The 27,917-nt window shown below is 37.2% G+C and overlaps 1 protein-coding gene across 1 annotated transcript; it reads right to left on the bottom strand.

The window, feature by feature from the left end:
* Positions 1–9,454: 9,454 nt before the first annotated feature.
* Positions 9,455–26,021, bottom strand: SPACA1 (sperm acrosome associated 1). The gene is made up of 7 exons (XM_063096108.1): positions 25,790–26,021; positions 20,172–20,228; positions 16,902–17,003; positions 16,059–16,165; positions 15,286–15,421; positions 10,777–10,897; positions 9,455–9,611 (listed from the first exon to the last, which is right to left on the bottom strand). The coding sequence occupies exons 1-7, from the start codon at positions 26,019–26,021 to the stop codon at positions 9,455–9,457; spliced, it is 912 nt and encodes a 303-aa protein (XP_062952178.1).
* Between the last annotated feature and the right edge of the window lie 1,896 nt (positions 26,022–27,917).

Raw genomic sequence — 27,917 nt, 5'->3', positions numbered from 1 at the left:
TCCCTAATACAACAGAAGGGTTTTTTCTTTTTTTTCCATCTCAAATTCAGTGGATTATCTGATATTTGCATAAAGTTCTTTCTGTCATCATCTTGTTCTTTTAGCTGATCCCAGCTAATTGGTTTAGAATGAGTTCTTTTATTCCTAGGTTTCTAGCCTCTAATTAGTGGTAGGTAAAATTTAGTTAACAACTTTCTCCAAAGCACAGTGAGGAACCCATCTGTGATGATATAAATCACAGACTATAGTAGAGAACATTCCAGACCTAGATAGCATCAGAAGGCCCTTTTCTTCTGGTCCCTTTTGGTATATGGGCTGGTGAGAGGGGGGTGGGGGGCAAGGCAAAACACAGTGGCATTTCTGGCTGACAATTTTTTCAGATTTCCCTTTCTTGAGCTGTCCTTGAACTAGAATGTTGCATGGAAGATGCCACCTGGCCAATAAAATTTCCCAAGAATCAGCTCATCAAGGCAGCTTTATCTTTTATAAAGTTTACTCCAGTTCCCCCCAAAACGGCATGACTCCAGAAAGGCAGTTCAGTCCTTAAAGTTATAACACTTTCCAATACTACCTTCCCTGGTGTACAAATCTCTGATTGCCCTTTACCATGTTGGAGAAATAGCAGAGGAGAGATAAGGGGTTATATTGGATTAGGGGTTGGGGTGAGGAGGTAACCTGGCTTCAGAAGTCTCAGCATTCCAAGTATCTAATTTGACCTAAGAGAGATTCACCAGTTCTAGGGGAAGAGCTCCAGGCTGCAGAGAAAGAGGGTGATAAGTCTGGATCCAGCAGTGCTTGAATGAGCCCCTTGGTATAGACAGAGCAGAATAAGGAAAAAGATGGGAGATGAGCTGTCTCAAGCCATTGCATGAACCAATTATCAGGAACAAAGAATTATTAATATTTACTTAATTGATCATTGGAGCTGATATTGATGTGTAAAATTTTTACAGAGGTGCAAAGTTTTTAGCATTTTTTGTCAAAGTTTTAACCCAGCTGCCACTTACCCTCTGTGTTTCAATGGCAGTGCTTCTTTCCAAGGCCTGAACAACGGTGGACCAAGCTCCCATCTGCTTGCATACAGGAGGCCAGCCCTTTACAACACTTGCCTCATTGACTATTTCTAGAACCCATGAAGAATGTCTGCAAGTTCCACAAACCTGCCCTGGCTGTACCCATCCCCTCCTGAGCCCTCAGCACCCCTGTGCCTCCTCACACTGCTGCCTCTTCCTTTCACTACTTCTCCCAGTGTGAGCGCATGTCTGTCCTTCAGTTCCCCAAAGCCAGTTAAGCCAGACAATCATGCTTAACCGCATCTTACTGTTGGTTTAGGAACTGCAAAAGAGGATTAAGGTACAGAAAACTTTAAAAAGTTGGTATAAAACTAAAATGTGTGCAAGGTGCCCAGACCGTGACCTACCAGGGTTCCATGCTAGTATCTCTCTCCTTAGGTCATGGCCTTGTTCCCAGGTGCCAGTGCCAGCCTGATCTTATCTGCACCACCCAGTCCACACCCTCAGCCCTCAGAGGTTTTTTCTTACTCTCCCAGTCTCAGAGCAGCTTCTGTTGGGATCTGCCTCCTCTCACAAGGGGACAAACTTGTGACTGGGCTATGAAACTCATCACCCGCACTCTTACCTCTTAAATTTGTTTTGATTTATGTCTGTTTAATCATAAAACTAAGATATATGTTTTCCCAATGTAGAAAAGGGAATTTTTCTTTTAAAGTAGAACTCATATTAGAGGTGGAGACCTCTAATAGAAGTTTCAGACTTTTATTCACAACCCTGTCAGAAAATATGAGGGCCCAGTTTCAGGTACATCTGTTAAATGAGGTATAGACAATATATTGTTGTCATCTCCATTGTTAATACAGACAAAAAACGGTTGATTCTATCGGATTTTCAACAACAACAAAAAAATTGATGGCTGTATTTCTCCCAATATTCTCCTTGCTGGAAAGCAAATTTCTGACATTATTATGGAATTATTTCAATATGTTAATAAGCAGTCTAATAACATAAAGGCATGCACTTTTTTCCTAGTGACAACAACGAAGCCTACTCTAAGCCATCCTTACTCATGCGGTGGGATGCTTGTATGCTCCCATTGGCACAACAGAGGAATCGGGACCCAGTTGTGTCTCTTCAGTGAAATGGAACACCACTTGAAGCCATGGTCCCTTTTTTAAAATTGGCACCTCAATAAACTTCTTTTGTCACCCAGCCTCGTCTGACCCCTCCATTTTGCTAGATGCCTTTAAATTATTAAACAATTATCTCTGTACCTCACACTTCTTCTACTTCTTTATGAAATGAGCTTGGAGCTGGGTTTTGCTGATTTCATTCAACATGACTGTGTTTATTAAGGATGGAAATGACTTTGTGGCCATCTGTAGTAAGTTATTTTCTCATGCTCCTAGGTTCTATTTCCTTTGTTGAGAAGGTCATTTCCTTGAATTTATGTGACTCCTTTCACGTACCCCCTGACATTTCTCTAAAGGGTTTTGTATTCTGACCTAGTCCTTTACCAACAGGGTCATATCCTCCTGACTATTCACATGTAATTCTTTTTTTTTCTTATATTCTCCCACCCTTGCCCCATTCCCATGGTCACCTTACACTGCTCATTTCAGCTTTTCAGATAGCTGACAGAATCAACATATTGGTCTGAAATTTGTCTATTGCTATGTAGCACGTAGAGCTATGAGATTCAGACTTTTGAAAGAACGGGGAGTTTTTACCCCATTTGCATTAAAATGCTACAACATGGCTTCTGTTAGGTCTCCAATTTCTAACCTAAGAATACAGTTGGCTATATGATCTCATTGGGTTCTACTGGACTTCCTATTAAATTCTTCCTTCCCCTTTTAAAACTATTTATGTTGAGAATTTCTACTTGTCATATTGCCATCTTAAATATATCATGCTCATAATTGGTGGTGTGTAGAAAGGGAACTGGATCTGAGGTCAGAAAACTGGGTGTTAACTATCACTTAACACACATAACATTGCGAGGGTTGGTTCTCCAACCTCCTCTAAGCCTCAGTTTCCTCATCTTTAAAAGAAGGTGAATATGACCTTGCACAGATGTAAAGATTTAATGAGATTATGAGCCTAGCACATAAACTCTTTAGGTTTGTTGATTATAATTATACTCAAGGAAATCACACATGGCATTAGAGAGATTAGCTGAATGATGTCAGAGCACTTTTAGGTAAAAGGTTTAGTATGTGTACAAGAGCAACAGCATACCCACTCTTCAGCCCTGGAGTTTGTAACTTCTCCCACCAGCAAGTCTTAGTGTACTGTTCAGAGCAGGTTCTTCTCATCCAGCTTGTGCCACAAATTCCAATCATGTCCAAATCCAAAAGGCATTATCATCAATCAGAATTCGTGAAAATCATTATTTTTACACACACACTATGTACCACATACTATTCTAGGTACTCAAAGATTCTATCATGCAGTTAGAGTCTTCAAGGAGCTTATAATTTAGGTGGAGAAGCAGGAAAAATGTAAGAGAAGAAATAAGCAAAGGAGCACAGATTCGATGGAAGCAGATTAGTACAGAAGATTAGGGGCAGTAGAGATCCTTGAGCATTTTCGTGATTGTGGCATAGAGTGCTAATTCTCTCTCCCCTCTTCCTAGCATTCTCTTTACTTTCAACCCCCAGCATTTCTCTTTTTTTCCTTTTAATAATAAAACTTGAATTGTAGCTGGGATCTGACTCCCAGATAGAGACTACATTTCTCAGCTTCCCTTGCAGCTATGTGTGGTCATGTGACTAAATACTGCCCCATGAAATGTGGATAATTGAGTGGTGTGCGCAAGTTCCAAGTCATACCCTTTGAAAGAATCTACTTTGTTTTAACTTTCTCTCTGGCCTTACTGCAGGCTGGAATGTGGACCTGTGCCTTTTGCTTTACTGAAGCTGTCACCATGTGAATAAGTATATTGACAAGATAGTAGATCTCTGAATAATCTCATAGACAAGAGTGGCCAACTCATCCCAGGCTGCAAATATCTTATTTGAGTCATTAAATGCTTTGTTCTTTTTATAGTAGTGATAAAAGAGAAGTCTTGTGATGAAATGCCTTGCAGGATGGCTAGGATTTATATTAAATAGGAAGTGAAGAGTGAGAGATGGAAGGAGAAAGAAAAATGAGAATTCCCACCTAAAGAAAAATATAAAATAAAGATGTGGATGTAGCACATGGCATGCTTGAGGGGGAGTTGATGGATTTGTTTTGTTGAAACTAAAGATATACACACAGGAGGGGTAAAAGACAAAGTTCAAGTTGGGTTTGGGCCAGATTATGAAAGCACTTGAATAAAAACTAAATAAAGTCAAATTCTTCACATAGGAAATGTTTCAATAGACTAACATATCTGAAGGACACTGAATGGTCAGAGGCAGCTGGCAGAGATACCAACTAGGAGGGTTAAGGAAATGTGAGTCTAAACTGGAATGGAAAGGAAGAACAGATTCTGGGTAGATATTTGGGGTCTTTGGTGACTATTTGGATATATAAGGGGGAGACTTTTGAGCCTGGATGACTGGAGGACAGTGATACCACAGAGGAGGTACTCTAATATTTATGTATAAAGAAAGCTTCAGTTTTATATACTCTGAGATGATAGCAGTGCATACATGAGGAAATATCCATCCAACAGAAATACAAAACTAAAGCTCTGGGGATCTGTTCAGGTTGGAGATACATAATTAGAGGCATCCAGAAGACAATTTGAAGCCACAGGAAAAAGGATGACAGAGAGGTAGATGGAAAACAGGAAAACAGTGCTTTTGAAGGTCAAGGGAAGATTTTTGACAAAGTAGGGGTTATTGGACATGGCAGTAGGTGAGAGGGAAGATAACTACAGAAAGAGATTAAACTTGGCTCCTGGATTCATGTTCTCCTTATCTTTATATCCTCATATCCAGCTTTACTTAAAATCTTTTTTTCCCTAAAATCTGTTCTTTTTTATTTCTCTTTGCTGCCAAGACACTCATCACATCCTGACTTGATTTATACAAACTCCTTCTCACTGGCCTCTTTCTCATCAGCCCTACTCTAATCTTTGCCAAATGTTACTGCCAAGTCCATTTTCCTTTCCTGCTGTTCAGACTATGTTTCTCCCACTCTGCTTTGGCTTCTCTTCACCTTCCAGCCTCCCCACAACTCTGCACCTGCTTACAACTCTTCCTCATCCTTCCTACAGCCCTCATCCTACTCCCCACCCCCACTCCTTCCTCTGGCCCGCTCATCTCCTTTGGCATCTTTAACCACCAAATTCAGGCAATCATAACTTCAGGCCAACATCCTGTGTCACCCTCCCCCTCAGACCTCCCAACTCGTGCACATCAACATAGTTCCTATTCCTGTTGCAAAGAAACCCAGCATATCCACTTCCTTTATGAGACTTGCTAGCTCTAATAACTGTATGCTGTGTGCTGCTTTCCCCCAGAGTATACAAAAGAGTATTGCTTGTACTGTACTCTTTTCTGTCCCTATTACCTCTAGGGCCTCATATTGTTTGTTCTGGAAGAACATGATTTCATTACTGTCAGATGATTTCTTTTCCTTGTAAAACACTTATTGGAGTTACCTTGGGGTACTGTGTAAATAATACAAATCTCACAATGCCTCTCTGACGAGAGGGCTTAAACCCAACCAGTTTGTCCAAAAGCACCTTGGAGTTTTGTTTCAGGAATGCCTGGAAGAAAACCATATCTGTCAAGAAAAAGGAGAAGATTAACGTACAGAAGGGAAGCTGTGATGTTTCTATTACCGTCAACAAATAACACTGATGGAAGAAAACATATATTTCAGTGAACAGGAAATTCAGTGGGCACTATAGATAGCTCAGCATAAACTCCTTTCCAGCTATGGAATGTTCCTCAAAAACATATCCTACTGTCATCGTAGAAAGCAACAATTTGCATTGCTACCTCTGAACCCTTGCTCATGTCAGTTTTATTTACCATATATACTAATGTTCTTCATTTCTGGTGAAAATACTCACTATAAAGCTTAAAGGATTAATTTCAAATAAGGTTTATATTTATAAATACATAGGTAGATATGAAGAATAATAAACTGGCATATATGTCCCTCAGAGCATGATTTAAATAATTATTGCTGAATCCTAAGTTTTCTTCTCAACAAGAAAAAAAACCTGAATACGTATCATTCATTTAAATGCATTTGATATTTTTACAACCACTTTTACATTTTATTTCTTTTAAATGGTAAAAAAAGAACCACCTTGAGATTCAGCATCCAAGTTTCATTTTCAACGAGAATCAGAAGATTGTCAAAGACAAACTGTTTTCCATCATACAAATGACTTGATCACAGAAAATAAAATTGCACAAATCTCAAAGCCTAAATAGCCATGTAAATGGGCTCTATGTTTTTTGAGCCAGATGGTGCATCACAACAGTGATAGGTTATGAATTCCAAAAGATTGTCCTCCAGAATATAACAAAAAATGACTGAAGATGCAAATTTAAAATATGCTTAAAGTGGAACCAAAATAGAACAATTGCATCAATTTTTAAAAATCAAGAAGACAGAAACAGAATACATAGATTATATTAGAACCATTCTGGGGAAAAAATCATTTTGAATTGAAACATTATTGCTTATGTTAACAAAAAGAAATTTGAATGTATTTCAACAAGATGAGTAACATTACTTGCTTCATTCCATGTCATGTCCAAGAGTGTAGAAAATTGCAGCTACTATGTCTATTAACCACTTTATCACCTGCAGCTGGTCTAGAGGCATGCCCAGTAACAATGGTCATTGTTGGGAACTCAATCTCCTTTTCTAGCTCTTAGCTGCATAACATAAGAGTGAATCATGGAAGAGAGTTCAGTTCTCATTGATAAAGGTGTACTTTTCCAGTAGGACTCATTGTAGGCGTTGGTGGTATAGTGGTGAGCATAGCTGCCTTCCAGTAGGACTCATAGGAGCCCAGGTTAGATTAAAGCATAGACTACCCTATCTAGGTAAGGATTGACAGTCATACTTGCTCAAAAGGCCAATAATAATGAACTTCAGGAAGGCAAGGGCAAATGTGATGTAGCAAAAGAATCGGAGGACCAACTTTAGCTCTGACTTTTTGATAAGTATTCTCATGCCATTTAGCTATATTATTTTGTACATATTAATATTAATTATATTACATATAATAAAATATATATGTGTAATTACCATATGTATATATGATATCACGTGCCTCTGCCTACATCCCTGGACTCATCTCCCACTACTCTTTTCCCCTTTCTCTACACTCCAGCTCTGCTGGCCTTCTCTCAGGATGCATCTTGCTCCTTACTGACTCAGAACCTTCATGCCCGGTCTTCCCTTTGCCTAGGCGCTCCTCTCGTTTAACCAGGGTAACTCCTATTTAGACTTTGTCTCCTTTTAAATGTCATTCCTCCTACTACAGCTTCACCAAAACTTACAGGTTTCCTTCAATGTATTCACCCCAGTTGTGGTTAATTTTAATGTCTGTGTCAGGGAAATAATAAACTCCCAGAAAAGAGGGATCCTATATTTTTCTGGTTTTTTGCACAAACTATATTCCCAGTGCTTAGAAAAATACCTGGCCCACAGGAATAGCTCAGTCTATGTTTGTTAAATGAATGGATGAAGAAAGGATTTTCTTGGTGAGTAGGGTGTTACTCTGAACATTTCACAAAATCCTGCTACTGCATATACAGAGACCAATGATTTGGCATCCAAAACGAAGATTTCTTTTTGATACATTATTTCTTGGTTTTATTTACCTCCCGGACCGATATGCAAATTTCAAGGCTTCCCCTGAGGCTATTTTGGTGACCAGGAAAAAATCCAGTCTGGGATTTAGGAGAAGATAGGAGCTAGAATATGCCTCCGGACTCATATGTCTGAAGAAGGAAGTGACACATGCACCATGGCAAAGAGAGAGCCGCATCACACACTGAAAGGTGGATAGCCAGAAACAGTTTGTGAAGAGTACTGTTGACAACTAACCTTGTTAACCTGACTAAACACTAATGTTCACTGAAATGCAGTTGGGACCCATTGCTGTTTGTGGTTTTAAAAACAAGGATTGATAATAATTACTATCCAATATAGGCATAGTTTAGCACTTACATTAAGGTTACATGACCATGTTTTCTCAGGAAGAAGAATTGGAAGGTTGACTTTTTAAAACACTTATTTGGAGGTGGTGGTGGGTAGGGTATCACAAAAAAGAATTCTTTTGGAAGACTTTATGAAAACAATTTCTTTTCACTTAAAGTCTCCAGTGGAATTGCCACAGTAAATAGCAAAACCATTTTCCAGCCAATTCTTCATTGTTTCTCTCAAATACAAATGCTATATAACAAAACATGGAAAATTCCACAACACAGCCTATTTCTACACTACTAAAGGGAGGTATACCATAAATGCCCATTTACAATGTCTTCTGCACAGGTGTGCAAAGAGTCAGATAAATCGCAGACAGATCATCAGATAAATTCCATAATAATAGCAATAAAGTTAGCAGAGAATTCACCTAAACAGAAAAAATTAAATGTATTTAGTACTACTGTCAAAACTTCTGAAAACTAATTTCTGATGAAGTCTTCTGAATCAAATTATCTAATGGCTTGGTATCTTGTTTGATAGTTAGCCATCATTGTATCACATAATGACAGCACAAAAAGGCAGTGATGATGTTCAGAAGGAAGTACCTTGGCTCTGACATGTTACAACTTGCATACCAAGAACAATGAAGGTACTTATCCATGATAATTCAAAAGTCTCTAATTCACTGTTTCTGTGAGAAATATAGAGTGTGTTACATCATTTCCGCAGCCACCTCCAAGTTCCTCTCTAGTTCTTATATATTTTCTATATACAACCATAATTAAATTACCTAGTATATGTAAAATGCTTTGAGCAATGTTTGGCACATGGTAGTCACTACGTGTTTGTTGTTATTATTTCATGTCTTACAAGCTTTGTATGTCACATGCTCTGCAGAGATTCTAAAGTGTGATTTGATTTCACAAAATCAGTCAATCCAGTGCTCCCAGTGGGAAGAAAGTCTAATTTGCAAGGAATCTTCTATACTACATTTTTCTTATTTAGGACAGAACAGGCAAATCACCTTAAAAATGATCAAAGTGATGAAAAATGTATTTAAAGGATTTTTTTGTGTGTACCTCTAGATAAATGCTCCCAAGCTATTACCTGAAATGGTAAACATTGAGAACAAATGAAAAGTATTATTGATACTGTACCACAAACATGCACTGATTAAAACAACCCAGTCCTCACACTGCAGGACCTTCAGACTATGGCAAATCCATGGCAACATTATTAAACTATTTCAAGTATATATTTTATTTTCATAATGATGAATCTGATCTGCTGTAATATCCTTTGGTTTGTCATATATCATCCATACATCATTCATTCCATTCACTTAAATTATCATCTTCATGTCCGGGTATTTCTGCTGGTGTTTGATCAACACAAGTTGACTCTTTCTGTCTAACAGAACTGAGCTCTGAATATATCTCAGTTGTCGAGGATTTTGCTCCCCAGAAAGCCTTAACTGCTGCCCTGGAAGAAAAACAAACAAACCATTAAGTGAAGTGAAAACTAAATAGATTTATGTTCACATTTTCTATACATAGAAGTATCTTTTTATTCATGATGCACTTTTAGTTTGTGGTGCATGAGTTGCATTGTGACAGTACATGCACCCTCAGACTTATCAGGGTGTAATACTCATGTAGGTCTTATAAATATTCTCATATAAATGAATTGGTAGCTCACAATAACCAAGTTTTAGAGTTGTGAGAACTACAACTGGACCGCACAAATATTGATTAAACTTTTTTATTTTTTTATTTTTATTTTTTGTCGTTTTTTTTTTTTTTTTCGTGACCGGCACTCAGCCAGTGAGTGCACTGGTCAGTCCTATATAGGATCCGAACCCGCGGCGGGAGCGTTGCCGCGCTCCCAGCGCAGCACTCTACCAAGTGCGCCACGGGCTCGGCCCGATTAAACTTTTTTAAAAAAAGCAATTACAATATAAAGTTGTAAAAATTTAATGTAAAAGCTCTGTCATGGCTGGAGAAGAAAGTCATGAGATTAAAAAAAAAAAAAAATCCACATAAGAGATGGAGTAGCCGGAACTAGAGTAATCTTAGGAGTAATGAAAGGAGTTGGACAGTTCTGTAGATCGGATGTCCCTCCAAACTCATTGAGGCTTTAATCCCCACTATAACTGTTGAGGGTGGGAAATCCTATTATGGTAATTGAAAGGTAGGGTCTTAAAGAGGTGATTAGATTGTGAGCACTGTGCCATAGTGCACAGATTAATCTATTTGACAGTTTGATGGTGGTCATGGTGTGGTCAGAGGGTTTTAAAAGACGAAAGGGTAAGGAGTTAGCTCTCTCTTTCTCTGTTTCTGCCATTTCACCATGTGACACCCTGCTTTGCTGTGAAGAGTCACTACCCACCAACAAGGCTCTGACCAGATGTGTTCCCTGGACTTTGGAGTTCCCGGCCTCCAAAACTGTAAGCAATAAATTTTGTTTCTTTATAAATTGCCTAGTTCCAGGTATTTTGTTATAAGCAACAGAGATAGATTAATACAGACATTTGCAGTACACACGAAGGAGGCATCATGGGCAAGGCTTTGCAGTTCACTGGAAGAGAAAGGGGAAGATGAGGAGGACACCAATCAAGGGTGATGCTGCATTCCAGCCATTCACCTACCAATTTATAATTATGAAGATCAATACAAAGATCACGAACACACACATCATGAGTCCTATGGTTAGCACAAAAATTAGTACTGCATCAGTTTCTGGTCGCCTTATGCTTCTCATCTGCAATTCTAGAGAAAAAACACACATCTGATGATTACTACTACTGGAGAAAAAAATGATATCAATAGAAACTTTATATTTGCAAAACTCTAGAAAATACAGAAATATTTAGTGGAAAGAAAATTATCAATCGACTTGCTCTGTATGTTTGAAATGTCCTTTTCAAAGATGCAAAAAGTTTAAAAATTTGACAATGAACATCCTGTATTACCACCACCTATATACTGCCACGAATATTTTACTATTCATCTATCCTCTATCAATACATCAATCCACTTTATTTTTTGATGCATTTCAATATAATTTGCAGACATCAGCATACTTTCCCCAAAATTCATCAGGCAGATCATTAACTAAAGTTCAATATCTGTTTATATTTTTTTCTTTGAGATAAAATTTACGTAAAATGAATTGCACAAAGATCTTAAATGTACATTGTCTTAGTTTTGACAAATTCAAACACATATGTAATCAAATTCTGGCCAAGACATAGAATACTGCTATACCCCACAAAGTTCCCTTGAGTCCCTTCCTAGTTAATTCCTGCCCCATCCTCCAAAGGCAACTACTGTCCTGATTTTCTTTTCTACTGTAGATCAGGTCTGCCTGTTCTAGAACTTCACATGAATGGACACAAACACTACGTACTCTCTTGTGAAAGGCTTTTTTTTTTCCACTCAGTATTGTTTTAGAAATTCTTTCATATTGTTACATACATGTAACTAGTTTCTTCTTTTTTATTACTGAGTACTATTCTACAATTTACTTATTCATTCTTCTGCTGACACCTAGGCTGTTCCAGTTGTGGGTTATTATAACTAAAGCTGCTGTGAACATTCTTGTAGAGTCATTTTGTGAATATATATTTTCATTTCTCTTGGATAAATGCCAATAGGTAGAACTGCTGAGTCATAAGGTAGATGTATGCTTAGTATTCTAAGAAACTGTGAGACCTTTCCCCACACTGATCGTACTGATTGTACATGCTTCTGTGAATGTTTTCTCCTAGGTTTTGGCATGCCTATTCTTTATCCTAATAATTTCTTTTAATGAGCAGAAGTTTTTAATTTTGATGAAGTCTAATTTATCAAGGTTTCCTTTTATGATGATTGTTTAGTGAGTTATGTCCAAGAAACATTTGTCTACTCCTGAATCGTGCAAATATTCTCCTGTATTTCCTTCTTAAAGCTTAACAGGTTTAGATTTTATACTCAGGACTATGATACATCTCTAATTTTTGCATATGGTAAAAGGTAGGAGTTGAGGCTCATTGTTTTATACAAATATCCACACATCAGTCTTAAATCAGGCATTCTCTCCTATATCTTTCTGCTCTTTCTGCGAATAAGGATATCAAAGAGCCAAAGCCAGTCTACAATATGTGTTATAGCACTGCTGCATTGTAAGCTGATGAAAAGCCAATTTACAACAAGTATTACTTTGTGAATTATATAGCTTTCCTGTGGCTCTTCCTTGTCCCCAAATTGTAGAGTCACAAAAGATTCATGGGAGAAAGGACCATTGAGATCATCTGATCCAATCACTGCATTATAGAGATAAGTAAACAAGGTACAGAGGGATGTTTAGCGGTTTGTGCAAGCTATATTTTAACCATTTCAATATTTTAATTTTGGTAAGTACCACTGTGTCAGAAGTAGTCTCCTGTATGGGTAATCTCAACTGATTATTTTTCTGGATTCTTTCCTATCTTTTAAGCATCATGGAGTATAACTTTCCATTTTCCTTAGTAAATCTAGAGCTACAAACTCAATTTAGTGATCTCACTAAATAGTTCCAAGTAGGTTAGAGAAATTACATCTATATTTATATTTCAACAGTGTTAGATTTTACAAATCTTTTTATTTCAAAATAACTTTGGATTCACAAAAGTGGTAGGATTTAAAAAATTTAAATAAAAGACACCTTTTAGAACTAAAACTTGAGAAGCAGAAATGCAAAATTTGTTTCTATTTGTTTGCTACCCATCAATATTAGCCAAGAGAGGGTGGTGAGTTAGGGGTATGAGGGTTTTAGTCCATTACAATAGTAGTCTTTTCACAAGGGTCACCTAGACTACTTTTATACCTAACAACAAAAGCAAAAAATAGGCTGAATTTCCTATTGAAATTTTCTAATGAAAAATAGGCTGAATTTTGATACTCTCACTTTTTAGATAAACTAAGCTTATGTATGTATTAGTTTCCTAGGGCCACCATAACAAAGTACCACAAACTGGGTAACTTACAAACCACAGAAACTTATTGTCTCATAGTTCTGGAGGCTAGTAGTATAAAAAACAAGGTTGGCAGGGCTATGCTCCCTCTGAAGTATCTAAGGGAGGATACTCCTTGCCTTTTCCAGCTTCTGATAGTCCCAGACATTCCTTAGCCTGTGGTACCATAACTGCAATATCTGTCTCCACTTTCACATGGATGTCTTCTCCCTATGTGTCTATGACTTCACATGGCATTCTCCCGTCTCTCTTTCTCTCTCTCTCTTTGTGTGTGTGTGTGTGTGTGTGTGTGTATGTGTGTCCAAATTTCCCTCTTCTTACAAGGACATCAGTCATATTGGATTAAAGGTCCACTTTATTCTAGTATAACCTCATCTTAACTCAACTAATTACATCAGCTATTTCCAAATACAGTCATCTTCTTTGTACTGGGGGGTTAGAACTTCAAAGAATCTTTTTGGGAGGACACAATTCAACCATAACAATGCCTACTTATAAAGACAACTTGAGTGGGAGTAAAAAAGCTGATAGATAAGTGAATGGATGAAAAATATTCATTACTAAATCATATTTACCCTAAAAGTATTTCAATTACATATTTTGCTTCAACCCAGTACCATATTGTATGGACATTTCTACCCAAAACATTTGTTTGACTTCTAAACAGACAAAAGGGACCATTTCAGTGGTGCACCCAATTGTCATTTTTAAAATAAACTAATAGATACCAAGTGTTCTGAAAACATTTTGTCACTTAACCAGTAAGTATACTGAGATGGCAGAACTACCCCACCAGTTGTGGACTGCTACAAGAGAGAGAAGTCAACTTTGTCTCAGTAAAGGCCTGACATTTTGGGGTCTGTCTTCCAACCCTTAGCTTACACACTAGCAATTGCCTGTTCCCTCCTAATCATGGTAGCAGCCAACCACCAAGTAGTCCTAACAAGGAACAGGCAGTGGAGACAAAGACTGAGAGTGGCCACAGACACCTTTAATAACATAGACTAAAGCTAGCTGAGATATTTTTTAGTTTGATGATGTTTGGTCCTCTTTTGCCTTTTTTAGAACTTTATTGAAATTATCCTTTTAATGACACATGACATCCCAACAGAGGAGTAAGATTATAAGCTTTCATCATGAAAAAAATTTTTAAGGCACTAAACAGCATATCAAAGAAAGCTTAAATAATAAATAGTTTATTCTATAAAATCATCTCAAAATACTTTAACCTGTTTTCATCTCAATAAAGGGTGTTAGGGTATGTAGTATCTCTAGATTACAGGAGAAATTCTTTACTTGGGGTTCAGAAATAGCTTCAAGAAATCTGTAAACTCCCTTAAAATTACACTTAACTTGCATGTTTTTATATGTGAACATTTTTCTGGAAAAAGGCTCCTGACCCTTGATTGGATTCTCAAAAGAACTTGTGACCAGATCCCCCGCATCCCTAACAACAAAGATGACAACAGTGAAAGTGGTTAAGAGCAACTAAACAAAAGGAAATAATTACCTGGGTATAGAAGACATCACAGATTAAATTGAAAAGGCATGCAAATTGATCCATCTCACAAGGGAAACACAATTTCTGATATACAAAATTATTTTCAGAACAAGATTTGTATTTGGTGACATATAGAGAGAATTGTATTATTGCTTCATCAAAAAACATTTTCTTCAAATGTATAATTTTTAGAGATATGCTCTGACATGTTTCTTAATTTTATTTATTTTAGTGTACCAAAATTTGTATAAGCATCCATGAAAATTCCATTTATGCATTTTTGCTTTTATGATGGAAGTAAAAGCAAGAATATATTTCAAGCTAGAGGACTGTTCTTTGGCGATACTTCAGGAATATCACTTTCCAAAAGTGATGCACATCTGACTCTACTTTGTGAAAAAGAAATTAAGAACTAAATTATAGAAAAGTCTAAATGATATAAACCAGTGGTTCTCAAAGTGTGGTCTCTGGACCAGAAACAAGAGCATTATCTAGAAACTTGTTAGAAATGCAAATTCTTGTGCCAGCCGCATCCCAGATATACTGAATCAGAAACTCTGGGAGTGGAGCTAGAGATCTGTGTTTTAATAAGCCCTCCAGGTGATTTTAATGTTCTTTAAAGTTTGAGATAGAAGCAAGCCAAAGCATTGCTGGGCACTTACCTTTTGGTGTATAGACTGTGAATTTAATGGTTGCTATTAGTTCATTATTATCCAGGGTGTCACACTCAAAAGCCAAAGGATGAGTTTCTCTTTTTACTTCTAGGATTGCTGAATCATTTGGAAGTATGACAGCTTGCTATTTAAAAAGAAAAAAAATAAAGTATCGACATTCTTCATGTACACTCGAGATCAGGAAACAATTTATCACCCTTAACAAAAGAAGAGTCACTGTCTCTCTTGACCTAGTACAGTAATTAATTGTGCACATGGATTCTAAGGACAATCCAGACTTCAGATGCCAACTCTACCACTCTCTGCCTGTAAGACTGTTGATAAGTTACTCTCTACACCTCCGTTACTTATCTGTAAAATGGGTATGATAGGAATTACCTCATTGGGTTGTTATGTGGATTAAAAGAGACTCTAGCCCTCGATGTATGTGTGGCACTTAATAAACCCTTAATTAATGGTAGCTACTGTTATCATTACACATTCTTATATAGGCCAAAGAAAATCTTGCTTCCAAAATATAATACTTTATATAAAATGGATGATTTAAAGTTCTTATTATAGCTGTCCCTAAGATATATGTAAAGTCTTAGTCCCACTAAATAATAAAAAGTTGTAAATTCCCCAAACAATAAAGCTGTCTGATTTTTAACTTCATTTTTGCAAACTACTTTTAAAGAGAAAGTTTTCTGCGAACTGTCAGAACTGGGAAAAAAGTGTATCACTCACTGGAAAGCATCAGATTATATACATTCATTACTCACTTGCTCTGGCCTTAAAAGCTTCCACATATATTTGAAACGATTTACAGGAGATACATGAACACATGCCAGTCTAACACTATCAAGACTTTCAGAAATTGGTTTACCCCCTGAAAAAAAGAAAATTTAAAGACATAAATGCCATTGGGCATTACAAATTGCTTTAATCATTATTGTACTTTAAAAAGCCACTTCCAGTTTTAAAAATTAATTACATGCTGGAAGTTATCAAATTTATAATTGAGAATCTGAGGATAGAAGAGCAGAAAAGTGATGGATGCAAAGATAAAGTCACCCAAAGAAACAGGTGAGGAGACACCATAGCTCTCTGCTCTTTATACAGAATAAATTGTGGAGAAGAAGCAAGGACAATCACTTAGTGATCTGTTAGATTAAACTTTGAGATCTACTAGTGGCTTCCAATTTACTGGTTGGGGATCTCCATTAGATATACTGAAATCTCAGAATAGCATAATTTTATATAGAACAGATTTCAGAGTTCTCTATTTAAGGTTTGCCAATCTACCAATAAAATACCATGACCAAAGCAAAAAAAGTATTCCACTAATGAACAGCCTCAACCACAGACCCCAGGCAGAGTAAAGTTCCAGGGTATTACAGAGAATACACGTTAAATTTTAGACATCACTGAAAAATGTAAAGCAAAAGCAAAAAGTTACTAAGAGCTATAACTATCTAGAGAAGAAATGGAATTTAAAGTTTTATTATAAGTTCCTTTCAATATATCAGTTGTCTCCTTCCACTCAGTATCAACCTGAAGTTAAGGATATTTCCCCAGAGTAAACTCTTCCCCTCAGTCTTCCTCCAATACAGAGTCCAACTCACAGCCACAATCTACTGGGCCACGGCATTCTTCTACCCGCACAAGACACTTTGATTCACCTCCAGGGCATCCGTTTGTTAATATAACTTCTCTAATACCAACACCTTTGGTAAAAGAAATGGGCAAATGTTAGGAAAAAACAAATTCCAGAGTGTCTTTACTTTTCCATCTAGGTTTTTTTTTTTTTTTTTTGAGACTGTCTCCTAATTTCAGAAGTTAAATTCCTAAATTCAGAATAACATTTAAAATTGGTTTAGGCCCCATTTTACATTATTTCATAAGTCAGCATTTTCTGATGTGAGTTAGATAAAACACTAGTTCCTTTGGTTGTTATAGGGAAGGGGATTCCATGGTCATAGACATTTGAAAATAGTACACTAAACAAAATTAAAGGAACCTCTTTACTGCAGAATTTTTTGGAAACTTTCAGTATGCTAGTAAATTAATGTGCTATTACGTAAATTTTCATTGATCTAGGTTGTGAAAGTATTACATTTTAATATCTTTGAAATTAGAACACATTTACAATAGATGACATGTTATAAATTAATTGGAAGCATTTTTCCTATTTAGAGTATGTATGTAAAATGTGTTTCTTAGATTTAACAAATTCCTAGGTTTTATAAAATACAGTAGTAAACAGGATTTCCCAAATTTATTTGACCATGGAACTTTTTGGGGAGGGAGTGGTGGAGCTTCTGGAGGAAATTCCAAAATCTCATTTACCATAAGTGATGTTATTTAACATTTAGATTGATTGTCTCCATATTAAATATAGACAGGACAACCTATTAATGACCAAATCTCCATTTCTAACAAGAATTGTCACACTTTTTTGTAACAAGAAATCAAGTCTTTACTAACTGGTCCCAGAGCTCCACTGCATTTGTTTTCATTGCCAATTCAGGGAGATGATAAAATGCTGGATCAGCAACATGCTGAAGCATGTCCTGTGATAAGACTGCTGAGTCACAGACTAAGGAAGAGTCCATCTTGCTTTCTTTATAGACCAGATTCCCTCTTTCAGCCCCTACAAGATGTCCATCATAAAACCCATTCTCAAGGGCAAGGGAAAGCTGGAGACTGGAGGTGGCTCATAACCATGCTTCTCAACCTTAAGAGTATATGCAAATCAACTGGAGATCTTATTAAAATGTGAATTTCATTAAGTCAGCCACGAGTAGGTCTGAGATTCTGCATTTCTAACCAGCTCCAAGATGATGCTCACGCAGCTGGTCCGTGGACCACACTTGGAGTAACAAGGGAGAGGACTCTGTATGAGATAAAGAGATGGAAGGATGGAAGGATGGAAGGAGAAAGTTCTCTTTTGATTAAAAGGGATGAGTGGGAATAGCTACAGTATGGATCCCCTTGAATTTATGAAAGGTTCCTCTCTAGAAGCAGAGTCTTATTCAAAACAGGTATTTGATGTATTTATTTATCTAGCCAAATACATTTCATTGAGATGTGTGTAGGTCTGACATTTTCTGTAAGTCAAAGTAACAGCTAAAAATCTGCAAGGATATAAAAGAAAACTTTCCCACTGCTAAAATATTGTTTTAGGAGTTAAATAGAATTTTCACAAAGGCAGTTTTTTCTTCTAAATAGTTCTGTTATAAATTGAAAAGATGTTTGATATTTTAGATATGAAATACTACCTTTTTTGGCTTAATTTTTTCTTTAGAACTTAGCACCATCTGATACATTACATGTTTCACATATCATTTGTCGGCCCCTCCTAAAATATATATTCGTTGAAGGCAGAGCATTCTTTGTTCTCTGTTGTATACCCGGCATTTATAACGATGCCTGGCACATAGTAGGCAAACAATTTTTAAAAATCATTTGTTGAATAAATAAATACACAATTTCTAAAATTTGTCTTTAAATAACAGAAGATAATATCAATTACTGGAATCGTCATAAAAATAATTTTCTACCTGCAATAATTTTTCAGGTAAGCAGCAAAAGAAAGATGTAAACCATAAATGAATAGGTGTATTACATGGATTCCTCTCATTTTGTGACTTGGGCCCACTAAGAAGTTAAGTTAAGGTTAAAAAAACAAGCTTAAAATTATCTTAAGGGATAGAATAGTGGCTGCCAGGAGCTAGGAGGAGGAGGATCTGGGGAGTTAGTGTTTAATGGGTGTGGGGTTTCAGTTTGGGATGATAAAAAAGTTCTAGAGATGGGTAGCGGTGACTGTTGCACAACAATGTGAATGTGTTTAAGGCCACTGAATAGTACACTTAAGAAAAGGTTAAAATGGTAAATTTTATGTCAGGTATATTTTATCTCAATAAAAACAAAAAGCTGTCTCAAATAAAAAACAATTTGGGTGTAATTTTTGACCAAAAAAAAAAAATCATTCTGCATAGATTTTCTGTCTTCTTACCTTCTGGTTATTTTTCCCCTTTCCCTCTCATCACTGTCTTTTTTCCAAGGTAGATTCTATTTAGAATAAACTTAATCTCTTTGTGAATTATCTATTGCCTTCTCAGCGCCCTGGTCTATATATAGCAGTGCTTCTCAAAAGATGGTCCTCTAACCAGCAGCATCAGTATCATTGTAAACTTACCAGAAATGCAAAATCTTAGGCCACTCCACAGGCCTAGGGAGTTAGAAACTCTGGGGAAGGCCCAGCAGTCCGTGTTTTAACAAGCTCTTCAGGCATGTAGGGTGAATGTTTAAGTTTGAAAACCAGTGGTCTATTATATATGGCATGTGTAGCCTTAATCCTGCCCCCATGTAAGAGATTTTATGTCCAACTTCTATCCATGAAATGATGAAAATAAGTCATGTTCTTTGAACATTATCTTCCCCACAAAGCCAATACTTCTCTTCTCCAAGACATGACATACAAATTGGAAAAATGTAAAATTTAGAACAAACTATTACAAATAAGCAAATTTCTTGATAGATTTGCCAACACAGTATGTGAGAAGACATCTGTGAGATGTATTGGAAAATCTTTCATCTTCTGAACATCTGTGAGAGAGAAAATTTTACTTTGGTGAAAGCAGTTGATGAGCCAAAAAAAGTATAGAGAGCTGGCTTAAAATAAGGCTTAGAGGTTACAAACTAAAAATATCTTACCTTTTAAAGCAATCAGGCTGGGCTTTGTGTATAAATCATAGTTATTAGAAATAGAAATCAATGAGAGATGAATGTAAGTACACAAATTACAAACAAAAAATTGCCACCCTTTCTGTTTCTACCTTCCCTCCCCTCAAAATTACAACTGCTTTATTCATCTGCTCTATGTGACTTACCACATGTAACGGTGCACATGCCGAACTCTACTTCTTTCACCACTGTCGTATTTGTAACTAAACATAAAGTGTAAAGATACATTATTTAATCATATGAAGACTTTTCTAAGTGAAAAGCTTCTTACTTGGGGAGGGAAGATACAAGTATTTATCATATAGGCAGCAGACATTTTTTAAGTTTTCTATTTAAACCAGAAAAGCAATGCCATTCCTAGTACATCTTCAGTTACTGTCTAAATCAAAAGAATCCTAAACTTCTAAAGAAGTGTATTAAATTGGGAAATAACCCGTAAAGGTGGCTTATATTTAAAACTTGCATGTAACTTAAATTTTTTTCACCAGCAAATACATGGTGAATTAAAATTCAGTAGAAAGTCAGAAAAACACAAAAAGGCCAATCAATTGTTAAGAACCAATTTTTTGTATGCTCTATTTTCCAAAAAATTTGAGGATATAATTTCTATCCATAAGGAAGTCTTTATACCAAGTATTCATTAGGATTATAAAAGTTATAGATTGGTTCTACTCATTTTCCAGGTTAAGATATAAGTTTAAATATTTCTAAGAATTTATTACAACACTATTTAGCAGGATAATGTAGGAATATATCACTATTTGAGAAGTTAAATATTATTGGTTCTAAATCACATAAGATGTTTCTCCTTTTCTAATCATTCTGAAGTTTGCTGTGAATTCCACTAGCTATAGCATATAACCAATTCTTCATAGTTCAGATTATGACTAAAATCTCAACAGGAAAAACACAAATTTAGGTTTTATCTAGAAGATAATTTTTAAAAGGCATTGTATCCTGGGGCAACAAATCACTAGAGAAAGCACACTGAACTTGGAGTCCAAGGAGCTGCTTCTATCATTACTTAGCTGTTTTGAGGTTGAGCATTTTGATTAAACTCCATCAGGCCTAGTTAACCCATCTGTAAAATTTGGAAAGGAGAACCTATCTCATTTGATTATTATAAGAGTTAAATAAGATGATGTGTGTAAAAGTATTCTATAAATTGTTTAACACTAAAAACATGCTTAAGATATCATAATTACCCAATTCAAACTCATTTTGTACTTACTAATTTCATATAACGCTAAGTTTTTTTCCTTTTTTTTTTTTTGGTGGCTGGCTGATACAGTGATCAAACCTGGACCTTGGTGTTATCAGCACCATGCTCTAACCAACTGAACTAACCAACTAGCCTCCTGTTTTGATTACTGTAAAACCCCAATGGTTTCATGAACACTTCTGCTAGGTACCTGTAAGCTCCAAATACAATACCTTAAATAAACAGTAAGCACTTGATGCATACAAGCAAATCAATATTGATTTTGTTAAATGATTTAGACTATTATCATGATAAAATTTTAATTTTATGGTTATGCTTGGAATGCTTAGATACTTCTGCTGGCACATTATGAGATATAAATTAAAAGCCAAATCCTGAACATAGAAAACATGAATAGGAAAATGGGTACTGGACTACTTTTAAGTATAACCTCTTTCAAAAACCATTAGTCAATCAACTCTGCTATTCACTGCCTATGCTACTTTGGGAAAGTTATACAATCTCCTCTAACTTGCCTTTCCTTAGAGAAAAAAATGAGGAGATTGAATCAGATAGTCTCTAAAGTCCCTTTCAGCTTTAATGTTCTACAATATATTGAGGTCCATTAGGTCATTCAATGACTTCTTTTCTTATGGAAATCCTATAATGGTGGGTCAGGGGGATCATATATATCTGGACTTCAGTGTGGCATGTGTCAACATGTTCCATTATATACCTATGAGTAAAAAGAAAAAAAATATGATCTGAATGCCAATAAAGTTTTATGTATAACTGGTTAAACAGAGTAAAACCCACAGATGCTAATTAGCTGTTTGGTGTCAGTGTGGTAGGAGTGATGTGTTACAGGGCTCTGTTGCATTCAACATTTTTATTAATGACCTGGAAAAAGGACACTGATGTCATGCTGACTGAATCCATGATTCTACACAGCTAGGAAGGATAGCAAATATGTTTGATGATAAATCTGGATCTAAAAATGACAGGGTGGAACAATAAGCAAACTTAACGAAATGAAACCTTAGAAAAATAAAAAGTACTGCACGTAGAGCTGAAAAGTCAACTGTCCAAAAATACTGTATGGGTTTTCTTAATTTAGTAGAGAAACAGGTAAAAATGAATGGAAAGTTCAATAGGAGTCCAAAATGTGATGAGGCTTGCCTAAAAATCTACTGGGTATTGGTCTTAGACTACACTGATAAAAGCAGCATCCACAATGATTTAGATAATGATCCTGCTCTTTTTGGTCTGGCCAAATCCTGAAATGTTCTCTTAGTTCTGGACAGCACACTATAACTTTTGGTATATATCATCATGTTACAATTTTCATCTTTGAGGGTTTTTTTTGAGAGCTGATTTGTAAGATTGGTATTTCCTAACTTTTATTCTTTCTTAGAGGTCTTCCAAAGAAAAGGAGAAAATATAGTTGTATTTTATAGGATAAAACTTATTTTATAGACTAAAACTCATTCTATTTTGCAATTATTATGTAGGTCTATTGGTCCCTTTTATAAATCTAAGGGTACAACTATATAAAAGGTATAAAATGCATTAAAAAGGTATATAAAAGTCTATATAAGATATATAAAATGTATATGGGTAAAAATGTAATGTAATATCTTAGAGATGGTCCTTTATCTCAAATCATTTTGTTATCCCATCATCCATACTCATATTGTTATTTCATTGCTTATCAATTATTCCCACTATGTTTTCAAAAAAGATTAAAATAATAAAATGGAAGAATGATTGGAATTCCTACCAAGATGATGTAATTGTGAAATAAATCATAGATATTACATCATCCTCTGTTTTCTCATTGTTTTTCCCAATATTGCATCATCTTTCAGGAAGATATAAAAGAAGTCTATGTAAGCACCCTCCTCGTAGTCTATTTTTGGCTTTCATTGAACACAGCTGAGATTTTAAAATTTTTGTCCATAATGGCAAAGAGAAGAAAATTGAGAGAGAAAAGCATTTCACAATTATTGAACAAATCAGAAGATGAACACAGAGAGACAGACAGCAGCACTTTAGATGCTAACGATGATGGAAAAATTGATTGTATAAGCAAAATCCCAGTGACAGTTGATGAGAGCCTATGTGAATTTTCTCTAACTTCAGAATCAATGAGTGAACATTATATTTCTCAGGACAAAAAGGATATATGGTATTCTCATCCAGTTAAGTCTTTCAATAAAAAGGATTTGATCCTGAAATATTTTCTGACAATAACCTGGACCGCGCTGTTTTGCTAAAAGGATGTGCACTGTATTCCTTCCTTTTTTATGATGTCTATGCATCAGTATTTACTTGATAAAGTTTGTAATGAACAAATCATGATGGCAGGTGTATATAAAAAGCTGATTGAAAGAAAACAGATGATCTAAAAATGAGTAAAACTCATTGGACCAATTATTCTAATCGGTGCTTGTAAATTTAAAAATGAAAATGTTTTGTAAATACGGAGCAAAAAAGATGGCATTCTTCTCTTCAACAAAATATGTGCCCTCATAGTTTTTAAAAATATTGTGTTTTGACTATGCAAGTGCAAAACGAATGAAAGTAATGATAAGCTAGAATCTATTAGAGATGTACCTGAAATCTGGAATTAGTATTTACATGATGACTACATTCCAGGTTCATGCTTAACAGTTGAGCATTTAGTTACATTAGTTGTATTCCAAGTACTTTGCCCAGTTAAAAATAAATAAATAAATGTACAAACAAAGGGATGGGGGGAAGAAACACAACAATCACAACTGTAACTTGAACTTGTTAAGACAAGTGAACGGATATGATGGGGGGGGAGAGGAGAGAAGAAGGGAGGAAAGAGGAATGGGTAAAGGGACAAGAAAATCAACTACAAAGTATTTTGAGAAGTTAAAATAAAAATAAAAATAAAAATAAAAATAAAAATAAAAAAGTTCTTTGCCCAGTTAGGGGATAAGCATCTTCAAAACTAGGATATATGGAATAAAATGTTGGGATTTTCCATGTTTTAATTCTTATTAACGTTTCTAACAAAGTTGTTTTCACTATCCCTTTATTCTTATTTTTGTAAATTATTTGTAAAGTGACTTAAAAGTAAAAAATAAAAATATAAAGGGTCCAGTGGATAGTAAATGGTGATGACTGGTTTTACTGGTCCACTGAGGGTTAGAGGGGCTGTGCAAATTTTAATAATGAGTCTGGACATTTTTAGATCTGACACCTGAAATTGTTAAAAGTTCTGGATTCTCATTCTCTTCAGGGAAGAGGATCTATGCATAAAATAGTATATATAAAATTTCAGACGGTACATGGACATCCTCAAATCCACAGAGGAGGAAACTGAGATACCGAGAGAATAAATAACTTACCTATATTTGAATTTGAGTGTAAGGCATTATAACTCTGTTGTCTGAGTTTAGACTAAATAGTATCTAGCATTTTATAGCTAAAAGTATCCCTTAGCTAGTTTAATACTACAATTAATTCAATTACTTTAGACAATAGAATGAAGCATTAGCTATCATGCTTTAGAACATATTCTCTTCCCTAGTCATCTTTCTTTTTCACATTTCCAAAGTCAAGGACCTTTTTCAAGCTCTCTGTAATGTCATCAAATAAGCACAAACCTCAGTCCCACAATCAACCTCACACAGTCAGCTTCCTTCTGTGTCTAAGGGTCACTACCTGTCATCAGGGAAAAAAAGAAAGGCTGATAAACACAGCACTCGTTCTATAGGTATAGACTGAGGAGACGCAAGACTGCCAAAGACATTAAAAGAATCTCAGCTGGGTCCTTTGTGGTGGAAGAGAATCATCCTCCAGAAGGCTGCAAACCTGCAGCTGACCTTTTACCTACCAGTATGTGACTTACTTAGCAACATAAAAGGTACAACAGCTTGTCAAGCTTTATTGCTTAATGAGCCAACAGGATAAGGCAAATTTATGGAACAATATCTAACAAAGCCACTAGTTGGATCCCTTGATGGGTGTTTTGTGTTGCCACTGTCCTTTTGGTTCCGAGTTAAACACACAAATCAACCACCACCGTGCTGCAGAGCGACTCACGGGTCGGGACCACGTGAAGCTCAAAAGAGGCTTCTGGGCAATTTTGTCAGCATACTGGTCTATCCAGACGTGTCACACAATAAGAGGAATTCTGAATTCCATTGAGTCCCAACCCTAAGCGCAGATGTGGAAAGAAAGAGGACCTCAAAAAACAAACAAACAAACAAACAAACTACAATAGGAAGGAAAAAAATGACAGTAAGAAGAGTCCAAAATCATTCCCCTTGATGGGAGGCTACCCCCCCGCCCCCCCAAACCCCCCAAAACTCATGTTCCTCGCTGAAAGCAGCAGTCGGCGGTATTTCTGTAGGGATTTCTAAACCCGCGCTGCTCGCGTGTCGTGCGGCGGCCCCGGACGGCGCGCCCGCCCTTCTCGGGAGCACGGGCGCGCGACGGAGGCCGGGGCGGCCGCGCGGGGGCTGCACACGTCAGCGGGCGTGACGGCGCCACGGCTCCGGGGGGCGCCGACCAGCCTGCCACCCTCACCGTCCTCCTCGGCCGGCGCCGGGGCCTCGTTCTCCAGCGTCTCCAGGTCGCTGTTTTCGGCCTCCTCCTCGCCGTCGCCGTCGTCCACGTCGCCGCTCTCGCCCTCGTGGGCGATGCCGGGATCCTGCACGTCGGTGGCGTTCGTCGCGCTCGCGGACTGGAGGCCCCCCAAGAGCAGCCAGCCGACGGTGAGCAGCAGCCGGGACGAGCAGCCCGCGCCCCCGGGGCTCATGGTTCCCGGCCCGGGACTCCTGAGGAGACGCGTCGTCGAAGAGAGCTGCGACCCCCGCCCCCGGCCGCCCAGCTCCGAAGCCCCGCGCCGCGCCCCGGCAACCATTGACGCGTCACGGCCCGTCACCGCGGTCCTCGCGGGGCCGGCTGCTGCCGCGGCCTGTGTGGAGCGCGCGACCCCTGTCTTTTCTCATGTAAGGCGGCCGCTCGCAAAGGCCCTCGCCTCTAAAAGCCTTCTTAGAGCGCCAAGAATTTACACGGTGTTAGGAGAAGAGCAGCGCCCAAGGGATGCTCTCTCTGTTTCCACAGGAAGACTTGAAGATTAACTAGTGTTCTGGAGAAATACGGCTAGCATTTTGTGACAGGCTTAGGTATCACATTGTGGATAATTCTTGTAGGAGGCGTGGAGTGCTCTCAAATTCTATTTGCAGGGCCGTGTAACCCCCATTTTCCTACACTGAATAACGTGCCCTGTCTGCGGGTGTTCGGGTTATAGGTGCACAGCCCCACTCAGCTACATGTGCCCGATGAATACAAAACAGAATTTTAGAATTTGCCCAGTTCATCGGGTTTCTCCCACCATTTTTGTGATACTATTTGTTGGTTCTTTTACTTTGAGTCCATGGTAAGAACAAGTACTCTCATTTATCGTGGTTACTGAGGAGCAAGTTCTATCCCACAATCCTGTCTCACTCCAAACCCAACTTAACTGCCTTCCTGCTTTGTTCATTTAATTCCCCCATAGATGCGTTTCTCACCCTGCTTTCTAAACACAGACTCCTGAGTGACAAGGCTAAACTGTCTGAACTTCTGAATTCAAAGTTGCCCCCAACCTCTCAAGGTCATTTATAGATCTCCTAACTCTGTTCCCTACCGCCACCGCAGCACAGACCCCACAGGGTGTTACAACTCCCATAGTTTCAAGATACGTATTAACAATATATAGAGAAGTCTATAGTAGTCCCCCCATATCCACAGTTTTGCTTTCCATGATTTGTTACCTCTGGTCAACTGTTGTCTGAAAATATTAAGTGGAAAATTCCAGAAATTAAACAATGTACAAATTTTAAACTGCACACCATTCTGAGAACCATGGTGAAATGTCTCCTGTACTGCTATGTCCCGCCCAGGACATGAATTGTCTCTTTTTCTGGCATGTCCCTACTGTCTGCTATACCCACCCATTGGTCTCTTAGTAGCGGTCTAGGTTGTCAGATGGACTGTTGGGGTATTGCAGTGCTAGTGTTCAAGTAACCCTTACTTTTGCTTAATAATGGACCCAAAGCACGAGAGTAGTGATGCTGGTGTGGTATTATAATTGTTCTATTTTATTATTAGTTGTTAATCTTTATTGTGAGTAATTTATAAGTTCAGCTTTATCACATGTATATATGAATAGAAAAAGCCATAGCATGTATAGGGTTCAGTACTATCTATGGTTTCCAGCATCCACTGGGGGTCTTGGAACGTATCCCTAGTGGATAAGTGGGGACTACTGCATTATCTTTTGATATGTCTAGGCCCAGTTATACCAGAGCTATTTTGCTTTTCCCACGTGTAGGTTGACAAGAATCATAGAACTGAATATTTTTAGAGTCTTTAGGAAATCTTGCATTGGACCATTAAACATGATAAGTACCTAGAATAACTTAGAATTTCCATTTCACTCTCAATTGGCTAATAGCACAGGATAGGCATTCTGGGGAAGAGTAAGTGCTTCAGAATAATGTAAGAATAAAAGTTTTGCACTTTCCCAAACTCCTAGATGCTCACCTTAAAAATTCTCTGGGTGCTTTTATATGTAAGTAAAGATTTTGTCTCAAAATGAGTTTTTTTAAAAAAAACAGCATTAATTTATTGTATGACATTATTGAGATATAATGTCATACAATAAATT

The sequence above is a fragment of the Cynocephalus volans genome, chromosome 5 (assembly GCF_027409185.1).
Source record: "Cynocephalus volans isolate mCynVol1 chromosome 5, mCynVol1.pri, whole genome shotgun sequence".
NCBI lineage: Eukaryota > Metazoa > Chordata > Mammalia > Dermoptera > Cynocephalidae > Cynocephalus > Cynocephalus volans.
This window is presented reverse-complemented; position numbering and strand designations above follow the sequence as displayed.

Coding starts and splice junctions, on each gene's coding strand:
- SPACA1 (XM_063096108.1), bottom strand. CDS start 26,021: ATGAGCCCCGGGGGCGCGGGCTGCTCGTCCCGGCTGCTGCTCACCGTC. Junction 20,229..25,789: donor GGCGCCGGCCGAGGAGGACG/GTGAGGGTGGCA, acceptor CTTTATGTTTAG/TTACAAATACGACAGTGGTG. Junction 15,422..16,058: donor AGCTTTTAAGGCCAGAGCAA/GTGAGTAATGAA, acceptor CTTTTTAAATAG/CAAGCTGTCATACTTCCAAA.